The sequence below is a fragment of the Girardinichthys multiradiatus genome, chromosome 17, assembly GCF_021462225.1.
Source record: "Girardinichthys multiradiatus isolate DD_20200921_A chromosome 17, DD_fGirMul_XY1, whole genome shotgun sequence".
Classification (NCBI taxonomy): Eukaryota; Metazoa; Chordata; class Actinopteri; order Cyprinodontiformes; family Goodeidae; genus Girardinichthys; species Girardinichthys multiradiatus.
In genome coordinates, this window is record NC_061809.1 from 17,842,820 (window position 1) to 17,861,051 (window position 18,232).

Consider the following 18,232-nt stretch of genomic DNA (forward strand, 5'->3'; position numbering starts at 1 on the left):
AATTTGACTTTGAATTTTTCTGAGATATTTTAACAGTGATCAAGGTTTGACATTGGAACTGCTTAATGGACAAATGGTGGTTGGTTGGAAGGATGGATGGACAATTCAATGTCTGCATTAGTAGAGAGATGGAAAAACTAATGATTAGTTCATTGATGGACAGCAATATGGACAAACCTATTGATGGTTTGAGGAAGAAGGTGATGGTTAGTAGGTTGCTTAGTTAAATAAATAGATGGACAAACTGATTACCCATTGCTCAGAAGTAAGCATGAACAAACTTATGATTGGGATGGACAGATGAATAGATATGTACAACCTTTAGATATTGGTACAGGTATTTAGGTCTGCAAATACAAATGTCTTTTTCATACTCTAATTTAACTTTTCCTATAGCTATCTTGATCTGTAAAAATACTTTCTACACTGCATTGAACCACATACATGCACAATTTAGGTAACGTTTTTGTGGGAAATACCAAAATCTCTTAGAGAAAATGCACTTAAATATCGCTTTAGTAAGAAAACCTGAGACAGATAGTAATCAAAACTCACACTCAACCCAAAACATATCACACATTTCACTAAATGTTTTCTGTTAGGATCTCTTTAAAGTTTAAAAACCATTTCCATTTATCAAACGGAAATCCAAACTAAAGACAGACTGAAGTGTCTACACACTTCTGTTTAGTTCACAGTAGTGTGTCCTTATCTTTACTGGGTTCAGGTGGTAATGTTAGGAAATGCTTTGCTCAAAGTGGCTCTCTTAAAGCCACAAATGGAATCTTTATTGAGTTTGCTTTGGCTGTAATTATTCTTATTGAAGAGTTATTTGTTTGTCTTTTGTCTGCTTGTTGCTACCAACAGGAACCACATGGCTGATTGGATTAGAACCGCACTCTGTATGAAAACAGACAAAGGGGTGGATGGAAAAACGGGGAATGTCTTTTGGCTGATTTGTACGACTATTTTCCTTTCCAGGAGAGCCATACACATTATTTTTGTGCAACATTACCACTTACCAGGACTTTGTGGCGACCAGTCAGGTTTGGTGATTCACAAAGAAGCTGGGTCTCTGACACCGTTAACATGCAGGGCTTGTCTCCAATCATTACCGTGTAGTTCAACTTTCCATTCCCAGTATTGGTTGGTGGAAGAAAGTTCCGTCCCTGCAAAGACAATTTATGCTTTATTTTTAATTGTTCTTATATAAAAAATGCAATGTACTCAACCCACTGTAAATATAGTTAGCAATGAATAATATTGAATGTTTTTAAAATTAGGGGTGAGTTTTGCTCTAAGTATCCTGATTGAAATGAATGTATGATTAGCACATTCGTACACAAATAACTTAAAAAACATTTTATAATCAGGTTGGCAAAATAAAGCAAATGCTGTAAGCAAAATCTGCAACATAAAATATATTCACTAAACATGACTTCATTGTGAATTACAAGAAATGTGCATTTAGGATGTTGATCAGCTTACTTTTAGTATGATGGGTGACCCAGGTTTAAGCTCTAGGACCCCAGATGAACTCAGTGGCTCAAATTCAGGATTGGGGTAGTAGATAAAGTTGGTGGTGTTGAGAGCCATCAGGGACTGCACATCATCCAATTTAAAGCCAAACTCATCAGGTTTTTCAGGTGCTTCTTGCTGCCTGGCTAAGCTGATGGGCAGTTCTGGGACCTGACACAGCATGGACGTGGAGCTCAGCACCTCACATAACTTGAGGACACAAAGATAGAGAAGGAGTAAGTTTGCATAAGTATATACATTTTCTTAATAAGCAAGTTTGCATTATTAGTTACCATTTAATCAACTGTTATTTGTCTCAGGGTTATTCTAATTTTTTCAGCACACTTCCCATCCTACCCTTCTTCTCTGTTGATCTGGACTAATATAATTTAGTTGTTAAAATATTCCACTGAGAAATGGGCTTCTCACTGATTCCTTAACAAGCTTGACTCAATCTGGCCATATCTTCTGAGTCAACAGTTAACAGTCCTGCTTCAGATGCCAGCATAAGTTGTTTTCTATCTGCTTGCTTTCGGAGAACATTTTATGTCACAGAGAAACAATCTTTCTTAATGTAATTAAAATATATCTACATTTGTAACAATTTACTGCCAATATACCAACAAAAACACACTACTGAGATTTAGATGCTCTAAAATAGCAAGCTTTAAGTAATAAAATTATTAAACACACTTGAATTGTACTGATGATTAGCCTAGCTTAGGATTCAAAATATAATACACTTAGGACATAATTGTTTTCCAAGGGGAACATATCTAAATATTCTTGTGACAAGTATCTTAAAAAAAACATGAAATATGCCACTATTCATTCCTTTTTAGTTATTTTTTTTATTTTTTGGCTTTTTGAGAATTGAACATGATAAAGAAAATGTACTTCTATGCATCAGACCAAAGCTTCTAAAGACTGTAATGATGGTAAAATATTTTAAATTGAGAAATATTTCATATTTGCGCATTACTGAATACCAATAATTAAGAGGGAAACCAAACCTAATATAACATTTTATAAAAACTTGCCACTACGGTGGTTAATGTTAGAGGTTGCACAATATATCAAGAAGAAATCATCAAATTAACATTGCAAAGGATTGGAATGCAGTATTGTTGCTAATACATTCCAAGTATCATGAGTTGACACTTTAGAGGCCAATAAGATATTCAACATGCTAGATGTACATGGCCACACCTGACATATTACAGTGACAGAGGCCCAACTGAAAGGAGTATTGAGGAAAAAGTGGATTCATGGCAAATTATATCATCACAATTTTTAACAATACTATTGTCATTACATGATTTTTTAATATCGTGCTGCTGTAATTTATTGGTAAATTTACAATCCTAATTTCCAAATGTGTTGCTGGATAACCTCAATTTTTAAAGGCTACAAAGCCTTTCAACTCAGCCTCCTTCCTCCAAAGAAATATTTGGGACTCCCTAACCATTAGAAATGCAGGGCTGATTCAGCCTCAGTCTTTAATTCCAGATGTTTATTACTCTCAGTCCTACCAATAAACAAAGTCAGATTTTCAAAAGTCTAATATAGAACCTGTTGGAGTCTTAAATCAAAGGGAGTGATGAAATATGACACAGAGTACAGTCTCATCACAAGAAGACTCTGATATGTGAAGGTTCAGGAGAGATAACTGAGTCTCAGTGTTTCTTCATACCATTCCTTTTCTCTTTACAAGCTATTCTTTCTCTGTACCAACATCTATTACAAAGTCCTATTTCTACATTTTGGTCTTTTGTCCTGTCCTATTATCCTTGTGTTTGCTGTGGACTCTCATTTAATATATGAAACAAATTTAAACATTTATTTGTTCCTTATTCTAAACTTAAAGTGAGTTTTACTAGCAATGACAGATTGAGCTATCACTTTAATGGCCCATGCCCCTCTATGTCCTCCTTGCGTCTCCATTTCTCTCCGCCTGTCAGGATGCTGACAAATCAACCAGCAGCGCAGGTCTCCCTCACAGACATCTCACATCGCCACATAACCTCTGCCATGCAGTCATTCAAACTATTGCCTGTCATTGTAATTGGCTCCTTGAACATCAGGCTCGACAAATCTGGCAAGGTCTTCAGGACATCACTGACATGTATAATGCAACAATACATGTCATGTACAAGAAGGTAGGGGAGGAACAGAGAAACAATGTTCCCGTTTTTGGAAAAATGTCACTAAAGATGCTTTAAATATCTGCTTTCGTTTCTTATTTCTTCTCATCTACACCCATCTTGGTATCACACTGGAGGAAGGTGTGAGGCATACTTGATGGCGTCACAGTATCCCTGACACACAACGTCCAGCTCATGTGAGTGTGAGCACAGATGTTAAACGTGCTCCAAAAGTCCTGCTCAAATGGACCGTTAAGATGGATAGCATTACCACCTTTTGTTTCCATCTTCTTTCAATAAGGTCAAACAAACCCTTGTATGACTTTCACCATGTTTCTGTGAGAAAATTACAGATTACAGTTATATTACATAGCATTTTTTTTTTTCCAAGTTTCTTTTTTTGTTTGTAAGACAAATGATGTCTTACAAATGATGTAATTAGAAGCTTTTCAGAAAAAGAAAATCACAAACTTTATCAACTCATCTAGGGGTATTTTATCCAAAACATGTACAGGACTAAATTATGTGTAGACAGTTTTTTTTTATTCTTTTTGTAGCATTAAACATAAAGATAAAGAAGACTGAAACACCAGGAACTACACAAAAAGACATCCTTTAAAAATTATTTGTGCTCGGCCAAGCACCACACAATTTACAATCCTTCTATTTTCATTATATTTAAAAAAGAAATAAAAATAATCCTACTTCAGGACTAGATTTCAGATGATGGGTTATTTGTGTTTTTCACCAACTTACATTGAGTGTCTCGTGGTTGTTGTATTTGGCTCTGATTAGTGGAGTCTGAATGATGTCCAGGTTAGTTCCTGTTACAGTCACTGGAGTATGTCCACTGAAAAACAAGCAATACTTCAATTAAAGATTGTTTTGACAAATCAGGATTTGACATACAATATCTTGCTAAACTAAACATAGTCCTTGAACCTTTTTACATTTTGTGACATTACAACCAACAAGTCTTTACACATCTAGTGATTGATATTTTTGGCTGTTGTTCTTGGGAATATAGCTCAAGCTCAGTCAGATTGGATGGGGAGCATCCGTAAATTCATTTTAACTCTTACCACAGATTTTCATTTACACTCATGGCTGAAAATGGACAAGGCCATTTTAACAAATAAATATGCTCTAATAAAAACCATTCCTCAGCAGCTCTGGCAGGATGTTTTGGGATGTTCCCCTGCTAGAAGGTAAGTTTTTTAACCATAAAATTACAAGCACACAATAGAATGCTGTCTGATCCATACAAATTTCTTCCATGGCTCTTATAGGAGTGTTCTACATATTATATCCAAAAAAGAAGAAAAATAAAAATAAACCAAGGAACACCCTAAACAATGCTTCTCTAATCAACAGAGGTAATTGAGCATTATACATTAAACTTTAGACTGATAGCATGTCTGCAATTATATACTTATACTTAAATCCTGAAACTGCAGGCTGCATTATCTCCAAATTTCAACAAATCATCTGTTACATCCAAGTTTTTGATAAAGCTAATAAAAGGTATTCAATTTCTTTCAAATAAATTTTGTTTGGATTTCCCAATGTATGCCATTCCTTTTAGTGGAAGGCTAGACATCCTTTGTTTTTAGCACAGGTTGGTCCTGGGTCCATTCACATTCTTCCAAGCCAAAGCCATAAACGTCTTTGCAGCCAATACACTAATATCTATGAAAGTGCACTCACTTTACTATAACAATGTTTCTCTGGATATAAAGGTATTACACACTATTTTGGATCCAGTGAAATGATATTCTCAATTATACTTTTTATTTCCAACCAAAACGTTTTTATTTGTCTGAACTTCAACATACAATGTACTACAGTCCCTTGGAGCCACACTTTGTGCATACACCCTCTATATTGTGATTATATTTGTTTAGTTTAACAGGTGTAACATATACAGTTGACCTCTTAGCTGTTTCTATGATTAATGCTCATCGTGCCTAGCATGTCTGTTTAGCTAGATTGCCATGTTTTGGTAAACAGGACGTTGTGCCATACTCCCTTCATTATTTTTGTATTTTCTTCAGGGAGTTATTTATTTTTCATGGATATTAGGATAAAGGAGGCATACAAAATATACAAACAAAAAATGCAAGATGTATAAATAGTTTAGCAAACAACTGTAGGATGTTAAAGAGATGCTGTAGGTTTTTCAAGACTTTTATATGTTTACACTTTTTAACTTTTATGCTTTTAAATCATGGGCCTATTCTACAGGTGTATGTTATTCCTCCATATCCACAGTGACATCAAATCATTGTCAAACGTCTTCCTGGTAACATACCTGTAGATGCTCCACTCTGGCTCTATCTTTGTTATTGTTGGGTCCTCCACATATTCAAACTGCAGATCTTTCTGGAGCTGGGCCTTATCTATACTCACAGACACAGATATGTTTCCATAGCCATGCGGGGAGGCATGTGTTCGACAGGTTAGCCACTGGCCACCCCTCCTAGAATGTAGCAGTGCAGAATTAGCTACATAGAGCTGTTATGTAACTTTTATGCTGTGTAACGCTTTAAAGAGAAAATATGACATTGTGAGCTTTTTTTCCAATAGCACTGTTTTTTTATGACATTGTGAAAACATGCAGCGTTCATCACTCATTTATCTTTTATCGTGTTAGTTCCAAAATCATAAAAAAACTATTTAATCTCATAACCTTGTGTGCTATGATGGATGATAAAGTGTAGATGCGGACATGGTTTAATGAATAAACCCATCAACATGAATATTGATAATGAAAAAAATTTTCTAGTTGCACTTATTTTTCTTCCAAATGCAGTTCATCACCAGAACTGTCAGAGCTGTTAACCACCTATGCTTTGACGGAAACTTACTTTGACTGAGCTTTTAATTAAGTCTTTGAAGAGTGATTGGCAGGGTCAACCGAGGCATGTTCCCACTAACCTTAAGTAAGTGCATGGCTGGTCCTTAAACATAACTGACACGTTGCTCCCAGCATCCAAGTGGCTGCCTGTGATGTTGACAATTGTTCCCCCAGAGACTGGGCCACGGCTCGGCTTCAGCCTGGTAATTCGTGGGATCTATGTAGGTAGTTGGATGGTAAGATTAGTCAGATGAAAAATAGTCAGGCTAATGTAGGGAAACAAATATTGCATATAATTATGTGAAGCACAGCAACAAATATCCACGGGGTCATGCAGTGTTCTCAGAGCTATACTGTTGAGTGTTGGTTGTGTCGCTTTTTTGCTATGTTGTACCGCTACACTTTACTGCCTAGTTATAACACAGCAGCTTGGAATGTAAATAATCTTAACTTCTTCCGCGAAGTGTAAAGACAAATCACAATTAGCTCAAATCTGTATCTGCAACTCAAGACTTTACAAAAACTGTCTATTGCAAATGATTCTCAAATATCTGATAAGTACGTAAGGGAAAAAGGTTAAAGCAGTAAAAAAGAGATAACAACTATTAACAAATCTTTTTAGAAAACAGTTCCTTTTCCCAGAAACAGTTTAAACAGGAAATCAGAGTAATCATCTCATCATCTAAATGTAATGAATATTACTGAATAAATGTACTAGAATCTTTTCTTGCAGATCCTTCTGGCAACAGACACAGGCAATAACACTTTGGAAACATTATGAAATTTACACAGTAGTAGTTACTCATGCTGGACATTGCACCAATCCATTATGAAGCCATCCGGCATTCTTATGGTCCCATCTAAGCTTGCTGTGTTGGATGTTTAGCTGTAACATCTCATCCTTCTGTGCAGAGGGGCCTCAGTGGGAAATAAACCCCAGCCAGCATCATTTAAATGATAACAGTAAATATGATTCTATAACGTAAAAACAAGTACATAAAAGCAACCACTGGAAATTTATACCAGAACGTGCAATTGTGTTGGTGACTGTGTGCTTGGAGAGTATTGAAAGAACACAGCACTGGGTGTAATGTTTTTTTTTATGAGTTCGTGTCAGAAAATGCTTTTAGAAACATCAGCTTTTCTGTCTCATCTTAAGTGAGTAACAGCCATGTCTCACAACGGATGCACACATGAGAGAAGTTATCATGTGGGGAAAAAAAAAAATCCAACATATATTAGCGCAGTAGGTGAGAACAGAGAACACCTGACATCTAGATGATACAATGAAAAGAAGTTTGCAAGAGTCAAAACTCAATAAGTCACAAGTTAAAAGTATTTTTACAGTCATATGACTGTAAAATAAAAAAACTGTGAGATAAATACATAAAAAAGTTTAATTAACAATACACACTCACCACAAAGTAGTAGTACTTGGATGATTTTGCCATAAATTCTGGTCTGCATGCTCCAACCCCGACACACACCTGCACATTCCCAGTATACTGGCTCATCTCTGCTCGACCCATCTCACAAACAATCCTGCAAACATACATTAACATTACTGTAGAATGTATAAGAATCCACACAGAAACTGATAAAATTATACCTATTAGACTTGTTTCAGCCTTGCAAGCAAGTGAGAAGAAAACTGTGCAGGAGGACTCTTGTTGATGTAAAACAAAAACAAAAATAATACATCATTTGGCAGTAACTTTACCTCCCATGAATAACGAGAAAAAGGAAAAAATCTTCTCTTTTACATATGACCTCAGCTACAGCTACCTCTGCTGGGTCAGCACTTACTAAGAAAGTGCTGGCCCACAACTTTCTTTTTAAGCAGAGGTGCTGTGTCTGTTGATAAGCCAACTTTAAACTAATTTGACAGATGGCACCTGCAAGAAGCCCAAGCTGTGGATTAAAATTGAATGTCAACTAAATCTGACCTCCAGAACTTTCTAAAATGATTATTTGATTGTATGGACTAATGTATATGCAGCTGCTTGAGTGTTTGTCATTACAAATTATAAATGTATAAATTGTGCACTTAAGTACTTTAAGTACTCAAGTTTTATTCACTTCATGTACACTGCTGACAGTTAGATTTCAACCTGAGTTTCATGACAATTTTAAGTAAAAAATAATTATCATATAAACCCCTTTTTAGTTTTATGTATTTGCAATAAGTTACATTAAAGTACATGAAGGATCATAAGGCTTATTGTTTAAAATGATTTTATAATAAAAAATATGACTTACTGTTCAGCAGGGATGTAACCCTCGCGTATGGGGGTGCAGTCCACCTCAGCTACCTTCACATTACCCTGAATCTCTCTGAAGTCCAGTCCCAGGTTTTCACCACGGATCGTTACAAGCGTACCACCCTCCCTGGGACCCCGCAGAGGGTTGATCTGTTGGGATCCAAACCTCGGGCTGATTATTTCTGTAACTGTGCTCATTTACACATTTAAAACAATGTGGTTTTTGACCACTGGTTTGTAGAAAACGTTAAAATTGCTACCTGCAACACACAATAGATTGTAAGTGTACGTTTCTTCTAGTCTACATTTGTCTATAATTGTAAAGAGGAAGGTAAATAATACATGCTTTTCAGCTTTAAAAAAAAATAAAAACCTGCATAGTTTTGTATTTATCAGACCTGTCAGGGATGGAATTGTGGAGAGGTTTAGGTTATTAAACAAAATCCACGCACTATGCAATCAGCTGAAAATGGAAAGAGTTACGTGCTGCAAAAATATGCCTCTTGTGGAAGAGTGGAAAGAAGACAGTCATTGTTGAAAGAAAGCCATAAAACTGTAGGTTGCCACAAGCTATGTGGAGGACAAAGCAAACACAAGAAGATGCTTGTTGTTGAACTTTTTGGTCTATATGCAAAATGCTGTTTGTGGCAGAAAACTAACATTACCCATCAACCTGAATACACCATCCCCACAATGAAAAATGGTGGTGGCTGCATCATAGTATGGGAATGTTTTTTTTGTTTTTTTACCAAGGCCAGGGAAGCCAGTCAGTTAATGGGAAAATGGGTAACAGTATTTCTGCAGCTCTTCTAAAAATGTGCTACTCATTAGTGCTGGATTGTGGAATAGCTGCATTAAAAGAGGACCTATTCAGAACCAATAGATACCTAAAGTGAGCAAGAAACTGAACAATGTAACCTCTTAATTGCACCTGTTTCGAAGAGGTTTCAAAGGAAAAGTTTTAATTGTTTGTTTAAACCCATGATCAAAAGAGATAAAGACACATTCAACTACAACAAAAGCTCCAGAGGTGAAAGACGGTTAGAAGTTAACACTCTGTCCTTTCTTAAATTTGAATATCAAGTCTAGAACAGTCAGTTAAATTTGAACTAACTTAGATCCTGACATTGGGTGACATCATCACAACAATTAGGGTCTATTTGATTTATCAAAAGCATCTCTCATTGTAGGTAATATGGCCGCAACATCCATCACTACTTTCTTACAAAACAACCTTTTGGCCAGCTTGTGTGTTTGTGTGTGTGTGTACACATCATCAGGCCTGTCCAGATGGATAGATGTTACAAACGGAGACAGAGTAGTCTGTCCCTATCAGTCTCTGCCAAATACAAGTCCAGCAGGCTGCAGACAGGAGCCATCTGCAATGGCAGCTCTCTTTTTTTCAGTTCTGTGTATATGTGGCAAAGTGACCCCCTGTGGGTTTCACATGACAGGTAAAGGGCTGAGCAAATGAGTGGGTTTATCTTAGAGCAAAGGCTGTTGCATCTACTCCATATATCACCAACAAAAGTACATTCAAAATACTCAATACTACGGTTTGATTATTCAAAAATGTAGAGGAATAAAACAACTTCAAAAAGCCTAACATGTAATATTAAGCCAATCTTTAGCCAAGTCATGCACAACAAGTCTCGAGATTAGCATGTAGGAGATATTGTTATCAAATGGTTCAATGTCTCTGATTAATAAGGCTCCCTACGGGTTTCTTAATGAAAAAAAGAGCCATTTGGAAAAGGGCTACAATGCACCCAATTAAAAAAGATTGCACACAATGCCTTGTGGCTCTCAATTCATTAGAAAATATAATATTTGACTTAGGAGGATTGACTTAAGAGAAATAAAGAGGGAGGAGGAGAAGAAAAAAAGCGTAAGAAAAGACAAAAAAGGAAGGAGAGTGACAAAATAAGGCACTGATTAGATTTTTGACTTTGACAAGATAATTGATGGAAACAATTAGAGGCAAACAATCACTTCTCTCTTATTCTTTTCATATTTCTAGGCAAGTCACTCATATTGTTGGTGGAAAATGTGATATCAGTGGAGTTTATTAGAATGCATTGAAGGCTGGCTTGTCTTGGTAAAGTCCTCACTCTTGACAGTTTTTATGGGGGAAGTGAGAAGGTTGCAATACATCCCGACTGCAGCTTCAGGGATTAAAGAAGACATACGATCCCATCTCATCGAATAAATCCACTGTTCTGAGTGAAAACATACACCAGTGCTAGACTAAAGCAGACTGGCTTTCATACTTTAAAAAGGCACAAGGGGTTATTATTTATCTTTTTACATTCTGTAAGAATGCATGCGATTTATATAGTTTATATATTTGTATTTAATATCTATACACTGTGATCATGTGAAACCAAATTCCTTGTTTGTGCACACAAACTTGACCAATAAAACCGTTTCTGATTTTTAAAAAAACAAACAATATAAATGGTTGTAAGAGAGGAGAACAACTCTTGACATTACTGTCAAGTGGAAGGCAAAGGATACATGGTTTATATGATTTCTTACAAATAAAACTGAAAATTGTGCTTTGCATTTGAATTGATCCCCCTTGACTCTGCTACCCCTAAATAACATCCAGAGCAACCGTCTTGTTGGTAAATGGATTCTACCTGTATGTCGTTTAATCTCAGTATAAATACAGATGATCTGGTGAAGACCTCAGAGGTTTGTTAGAGAACATTTGCACACAAACAGCAAGATGAAGATCCAGGAACACAGCAGATAGGACATGAGTAAAGTTCTCACAGAGCATTGTTCAATCCATAATTTGAATATAAAGAATGGCTTCATGGCAAAAGAAACAAGACATTGGACAGCATTAATCAGAGAAGCAACCAAGAGGCCCAATGTAACTCTGGAGTTGCTGAAGAGACAGCTCAGGTGAAAGAACATTCTGATAGAAGAAAGCTGTAAAAAAAATCTTGGGTTTGTAACCCGACACAATTTTTAAAATCTAATATTAATACCTTTGTATTGCATATAAAGTCAGTCACCGTTTGCCTGACTTTTCTCAATGGAAGAGAATGCAGAGGGAACCTATCCATTTTCACTAAAAAGAGGAGAGGAGGTACAGAGGGATGTTCTCCAACACTTCATTCGTATGTAATTAAAGTCCTGTTCAACCTGGCCATCCATTACCAGTCTTCTTTTATGTAAGGCCAACACATCCTTCACTCCCATCACCTGGGCAGCTATTCATTCATCTAACCTTTGGGTAATTGTATCTTTCATCTCATTAACTCTTATCACATAACCTTTTTATACATCTCGCACAGGTCAAGTCTACTACCCCAGCGCACACAGTGTTTTCATTAGTACGACATGTTAAGTGGGTGGTTTGTGTAAATATCTTGGCAGGTAAATGAAAACTTGCAACTGTAAGAATGATTTGCTTTGTCTTGTTACACCTTCACAATTAAAGAGAAATTAAACATATCTAAATATGTTGCTATACTATTATGTCATAACTTGTGCAATACTGCAGTAATATTTGAAGTAATGTGTTAATGCAGATTTAAAAGAGCTAAATATATCCATTCATGCTAATTCTGTTGAACTCAAAAGCCATTGATGGCTCACTGCTTTTAAACGTGTGCTGAAATGATTAGCGTCCACAGTGCACTCTATATGAGATGTGATCTACTGGCTTTGCTTGAAAAAAGTGTTTTTAACCATACTGCAATTTCTTGATGCACCCAAGAACAAATTTACCAAGCATGTACTATTTGCATGGAAATACTGTTGTATTTAAAATAATAGCATCCCAACACTGATAACCAAATAAGTCACTGTCTTGGTAGAAATTATGGTTCTCTGTGGCCAAGAAAGTGTAGTGCCACTGGTAGGAACTGGACAATATTATTTGAAAAACTAAAACTGTACCGAAATTTGCTGATTGTTTGTGGTTGGATACATATTAGTATGCACGCTTTGCAACATAGTTAGTTTACCTTTTTCATTCACTGTTAAGTTAAAAGAAAATTATTAAAAGCATTAAGAAACTAGTTAAATATGAAAAGTCAAAGTGAACATTGTTGTTTCTGATGTTTAATGTTTATCTCATCTGTTTGTAGGTTGTCAACCTACTTATGTCCTAGGAATGTTGCACTGCTGTTAAGATCCATCTAAAAAGAAAGGATGAATAAACAAATGTGACTGAGCTGAGTTGTTCCTGCATCTCTTTGGAGGAAGCAAGCCTTTTCAAGTTTGGGAAAATGCTGAAGTGACTTCAGATGGAGAAAAAAACTTGACATATACCAAAACCTGAATGGACATGAACATATTGTGCAGACCATTACCTTCCATTTGAGGATATCATTCAACTTGTATAAAGGGTTTAGGAGTTTTAGCTCCTTAACATGTGTGACCCTCTTTTCAAAGGGATCAAAACTAATTAGACAATTGACTGAATGCAATTTTTGGGCAGGTGTAGGCAATTCCTTTATGTCATTTTCTTTCTGTCTCAGGATATGCCAAACTGTAGATTTTGCTACTCCAAAAATGATAGCAATTTCCTGGGTGGGCTTTCTTCTGCGCTTTGAGTGCCTTGTTGCTGAAAAGTGCTATATAAATAAACTTGACTTGACTTCTGTTTGCACAGCAATAGGATGGCTTGTTTCACCTGCATGAAGAGCTACCTTGACCTACTTTTTGTTTTCACGAATGTGCTTTGTTCCCAGCTGCATTGCAATAATTTTGAGCTTCACTTACCTTTTTAAACACTGCTATTATTTTAACACAACTGGCTATTGTTTTGTATGAAATGCATGCTTCTACTAGTGTTTTTGTCTCACCTGTGTAATTCTTGGGTGGGTGCATTTGCTGTTGATCCCATTGGGCTCAAGCAGCTGGTTCTCAGGGAGGGAACAGTGTTGCTTGAGGGTGCAGCGGTTCTCTCCTTTACACCAAACGCACCCAAACAGTGGGTCTGCTTTGAGACACAAACCGCAGCTTCCACGTTGAGCATCACACTTATAAAGATGAACTGTGTAGTAAGAAGGAGAGATATAAAGAAAGGTGGGGAAAGAAAATGTGGAGGGAAGGAGGAACAAGTTAGTCTGGAAAAATTATTCAAAAAGGCTAGACAACTGGACACATATTTACATTCCCTCCTGCTTTGCCTCAACAAATTTCCTACAATGCTTTCTCCTGCCTCTCGTCACCCACCACACGTTTAACATCTCATCTCCATGGTAACAAACCAGCCATTTTCTCTTTTAATTGCCATTAGATGCGTGTGTGAAGTGCCCATCAAAAATGCCCCAGGAGATGCTTCCTCCGCAGGCAAACAAAGCAGGAGGTGGTTTGAGAAGTGTTCTCCATTTCAAGCATCTCCTTTGGAACTTTTGTTGCTTCTTTGATTCTGCACTTATGCTCAAGGATACATTTTGCAGATGTGTTTTTTACACAGTATGTAAACACATCCACAAATACCCAACAAATTTTGCCTTGCAGCTCAGTGTCAGCTTGGCTTATAATACACATTTTAACAATATATTTAACAAAGCTGACTTCAGTGCCTTTAGAGAAAATAAACGGGTTGCCTGTCAGTTAAATTCATACATTTTTTAGATTTATTACCTACCAAGTGCCCTGCACTGTATATGCATATGCACTTGGTCCAGGCTGCTCTTGCACTGCCTATACTGCATAAATCCAGCATGAATGGAGGTTCTCAGCCTGTGGCTCTTCTAAAGTGTAAAAGAAACCCAAGTTGTTATATTAGAGGCCTTCAGCTTGTCTGCAATGTTGGGTCTGGTGTCTCTCATCTTCCTCTGGAAAATACTCCTTCTCAATGGAGCACAGGCCAGACAAGTTTGCTGGCCTATCAACTGTAGTACCATGGTCATTAAAGCTGGTACTGGTACTTTTGACAGAATGTGCAGGTACCTTGTCATGCTGCAAAAACGAAATCAGTAGCTCTATAGAGCTTGTCAGCAGATAGAAGCATGAAGTGCTCTAAAATTCCCTGGTGGATGGCTATGTTGACTGGACTTGATGAAAAATACTGGACCCACATAAGCAAATGATTTGGCCCCTCAAATCATCCCTGACTGTGGAAACTTCACACTGGACCCCAAGCAACGTGGACCCGTTGCATCAGATTCGAGGATGGGGTCTGCAACCCATGGCTCCGGAGCCGCTACTGGTTCTTGGTACCTTCCAAAATGGCACTTAAGAACTTTGCCTAAAAATTATAAGTGGTGTTTTGAAATGTAGATATAATAGCAAATGCAGATTTTAGCAGGAATAATTGCATTGAATTTCCACAAAAGAACAACACTAAAAGTACCAGTAATATGTTTTTAGATCTATTTTTCCTGTTATTGGGTTTTTTACATCTTTCTTCACTAATAACACCATAACACCACAGAAGAAAATTATTTATCTATTTATATTTATCAAAAATATAGTGTCTTTTTCAAAACGTTGTGTAACATTTGTGGATCAAAAACTAATCTTATTTAGCTGGACCAATGCAAGCATAGCTCTTTGGATTGTAAAGGTTGCAGAACCCTGTTCTAGGACCATCATTTCCAAATGAAATTAAAATTTACCTTTAGAGGACTTTAACCAATGAGCACCAGTCAAGTAATTTTTCTCATTAGGTAAGAAGCTTCTTACGACATCTCTGGTTCAGGAGTAGTTTAACACAACGAATACAACAACTATAGCCCATGTCCTGTGTGTGGAACGTCTTGAAGCACTGATTCTAGCTTCCATCCATGCTATGTGAAAGTGCCCCAAATTCCTGAACTGGGTTTGTTTCACAATGCTCTCCAGGCTGTGGTTATCCTTGTTGCCTGTGCACATTTTCCTACAACACTCATTTTCCTTGAACGTAACCTTCCATTAATATGATTGGTTATTTTACCCAATGAATAGCCATGTTCTTTAGCCATATAATTTTGTAGCTTGACTGTGTGCTGGACAACTACCAAGTGGTCATAACATTTCTGTAATAAAATCAACTTTATTTGTCTTACACAAAATTGAAAGTTTAAGGGAAATTGAATTTGGGGTTTTTATTAGCTATAAGCCCTATTGATCAAAACAAAACAGAAAAAAAAATCAAATACATCCTCAGTGTAGGAAATCTATAAATGGTAGTCACTTTCTAAACTGAATTATTGAAGCAAACTGTTAGATGATTTTCACCAATATATTTAGATTTTGTGTCTTACACTGCTCTAGTTTCCCAATAATTATAATAGGTTTGCAGCAATAGACAGAGTCTTGCAAAACTAACAAGAAACGCAGTAAGGACAGAGAAAAGCAAATCACAAAAGTCCCACTGAAATAAAAGGTGCTCTGGAAAAGGAACTGTATTTAGGAGATACAAAGAAAATGTAACTCAGAGAGTTGGAAGGGTAATTCGCAAGGCGGCCAGATGGGAAAAGATGGACAAAATGAAAAGAAGGAGGATGTGTTGAAGTTAACCACTCTTCATGGCAACATCAGGAAATGGATGCTTCACCTCAGCACACCACCACATGTTGCTATGGAGACAGGCTGCAAGGGCAACAATTGGGAAGCAGCAGCTTCCACTATGTATGTCTAGATGAGAGTTTGTGAGGAGACCATATTGGACTAAGTGTAAAGTGAATGACTTGATGAGCTGATGCATCTACTTGTGTTGGTGAACATGAGCACACCAACACCCGCATTTGTCTGAGCGGTCACCTTTGTTGTGGGCGGGGTTATCGATGCTAAAATCTCCATTCCAGATGACGGTCAGCTCCACGGGAAGACTGCTCATCTCCATCCCATCGTAGAAATACTGAAACCATGGCAACCAGAAAAGAGATTAGGGAAGTTGCAAGGAGTATTAAACACAGAGAAATCTTTACATATATTATTTACATGTTAGAATGCTTTTAATAGTTAATTTCCTTTCATCCCTAAAACACATAATCAGCAACAACAGGTGGCATTATACACAGTGAAAACACACCAGAGAGCATTCAAAGATGAGATTATTTTTCATTTGGTTCTGTAACACCAGCGGTACGAGAGGTTGGTGCTAGAATCATAATTTTCTGCTAAATTACAGTTTCCCTCTTTCACAGCTCAATCAAACTACAATGTTTGCCCTGTACTGTGATTACACACCCAATCCCACAGACATCTTGACACGTAGACATTAACACACACACATGTAGAGCGATGAAGATAGACAGGAAGATGGGATGTTATTGCATCAACAGACGATTAGCATCAAGACCAGCATAAAGCCTCTCATACTCGCTGTCAATTCATTATTCAGATAGATTCAGGGAGAGGATGGAGCCTCGATGGAGGGAAAATGAAGTTAGGCTTTTATCTCATATAATCCCTTCATACCTCAAGACCTAAACTTACCTTTTATCAGTGTAATATATTAGTGGAGGTAGCAAACACTTTCATGGAAAAGGTTTTAAATATGGGGCGACATCTGCTAAACTGTGGTTAGGTGAGCACATGTGAGCCATTGCTGATGCTAATTCTTACCGATGTGTTTTGACATTGCACTGAGGAACTGTTAAAGCGCAGGGCAGGAACTCTGTGCTCATTTCCCTGGATGGTTAGGAGACACTCATACCCCCTTTGTCCAGACTGCGGCTGGGGAAGGTTCTTAGCCCGCAGAGTGATGGGCTTTACCACGTTGACTGGCACCAGTATCCTATCTGCAGGCAGCAACTGTGGACAGCCCTGAAATATAAACATAAATGTTCAATCATTTTATAATAGATTAGAGTTATTAAATTAATATGACTAGAATGTGTATTTAAAAATGTTTTACTTAAGTTCTACGTAAAAAGAAATATATATTTTAGTGGAAGGACAGCAACATGCTACATGACAAAAACCGAACTCCACTTTTTATGTATATGTTAGATATGTGAAGGGTCACATAAATACAAACAGCTCTAAATTTTAAAATAACTATTCAGACCCTTGAACATTTTAAGATTCCATTGTTTGTCGGTGTCGTTCTGCTGGTAAGTGATCATCTGACCCTGACTCAAGTCTTTGGCAGCCTCTAACTGTTTTTTTTCTAGGTCTTTCCTGTATTTAGCTCCGTCCATCTTCATATCAACTCTGTGCATCTTCCCCACTGCATGATGCTGCCACCACTATGTTTCACCATACCATGGTGCTTTGCTTGTAAGCTTCTTCCAAATGTTTGCTTAAGCAGGGGTTCCAATGGACTTCTTCTTGAGATAAAATCCACATTGGTGGAGTGCACAGCTCATAGTTGTGTGTTGAAATATTCAGCCACCTGAGCTGTGGATCTCTGTGGCTCCCACAGAGTTACTATAGGCCTATTGGCAACTTCTTTGATTAATGCTCTCCTTACTCAGATAGTTAGGGTTAGGGTGGACAGCTATGTCATGGTAGGTTTCCAGTTGTGCCATACATTTTCAGATGGTGGATTA

General features: G+C 37.1%; 1 protein-coding gene across 2 annotated transcripts in view; it reads right to left on the reverse strand.

Annotated features, from left to right (window-relative positions):
- plxna4 (plexin A4) overlaps positions 1 to 18,232 on the reverse strand; it is a 333,778-nt gene that overhangs the window by 58,589 nt on the left and 256,957 nt on the right. For both annotated transcript variants that reach the window (XM_047389857.1, XM_047389856.1), the window contains exons 10-19: positions 17,304 to 17,504; positions 16,497 to 16,593; positions 13,607 to 13,797; positions 8,779 to 8,930; positions 7,938 to 8,061; positions 6,600 to 6,736; positions 5,974 to 6,141; positions 4,419 to 4,512; positions 1,489 to 1,728; positions 1,023 to 1,169 (exon numbers count right to left, since the gene is read on the reverse strand). In XM_047389857.1, the coding sequence (XP_047245813.1) occupies positions 1,023 to 1,169; positions 1,489 to 1,728; positions 4,419 to 4,512; positions 5,974 to 6,141; positions 6,600 to 6,736; positions 7,938 to 8,061; positions 8,779 to 8,930; positions 13,607 to 13,797; positions 16,497 to 16,593; positions 17,304 to 17,504 (1,551 nt within the window). The remainder of the gene's footprint in view (positions 1 to 1,022; positions 1,170 to 1,488; positions 1,729 to 4,418; positions 4,513 to 5,973; positions 6,142 to 6,599; positions 6,737 to 7,937; positions 8,062 to 8,778; positions 8,931 to 13,606; positions 13,798 to 16,496; positions 16,594 to 17,303; positions 17,505 to 18,232) is intronic.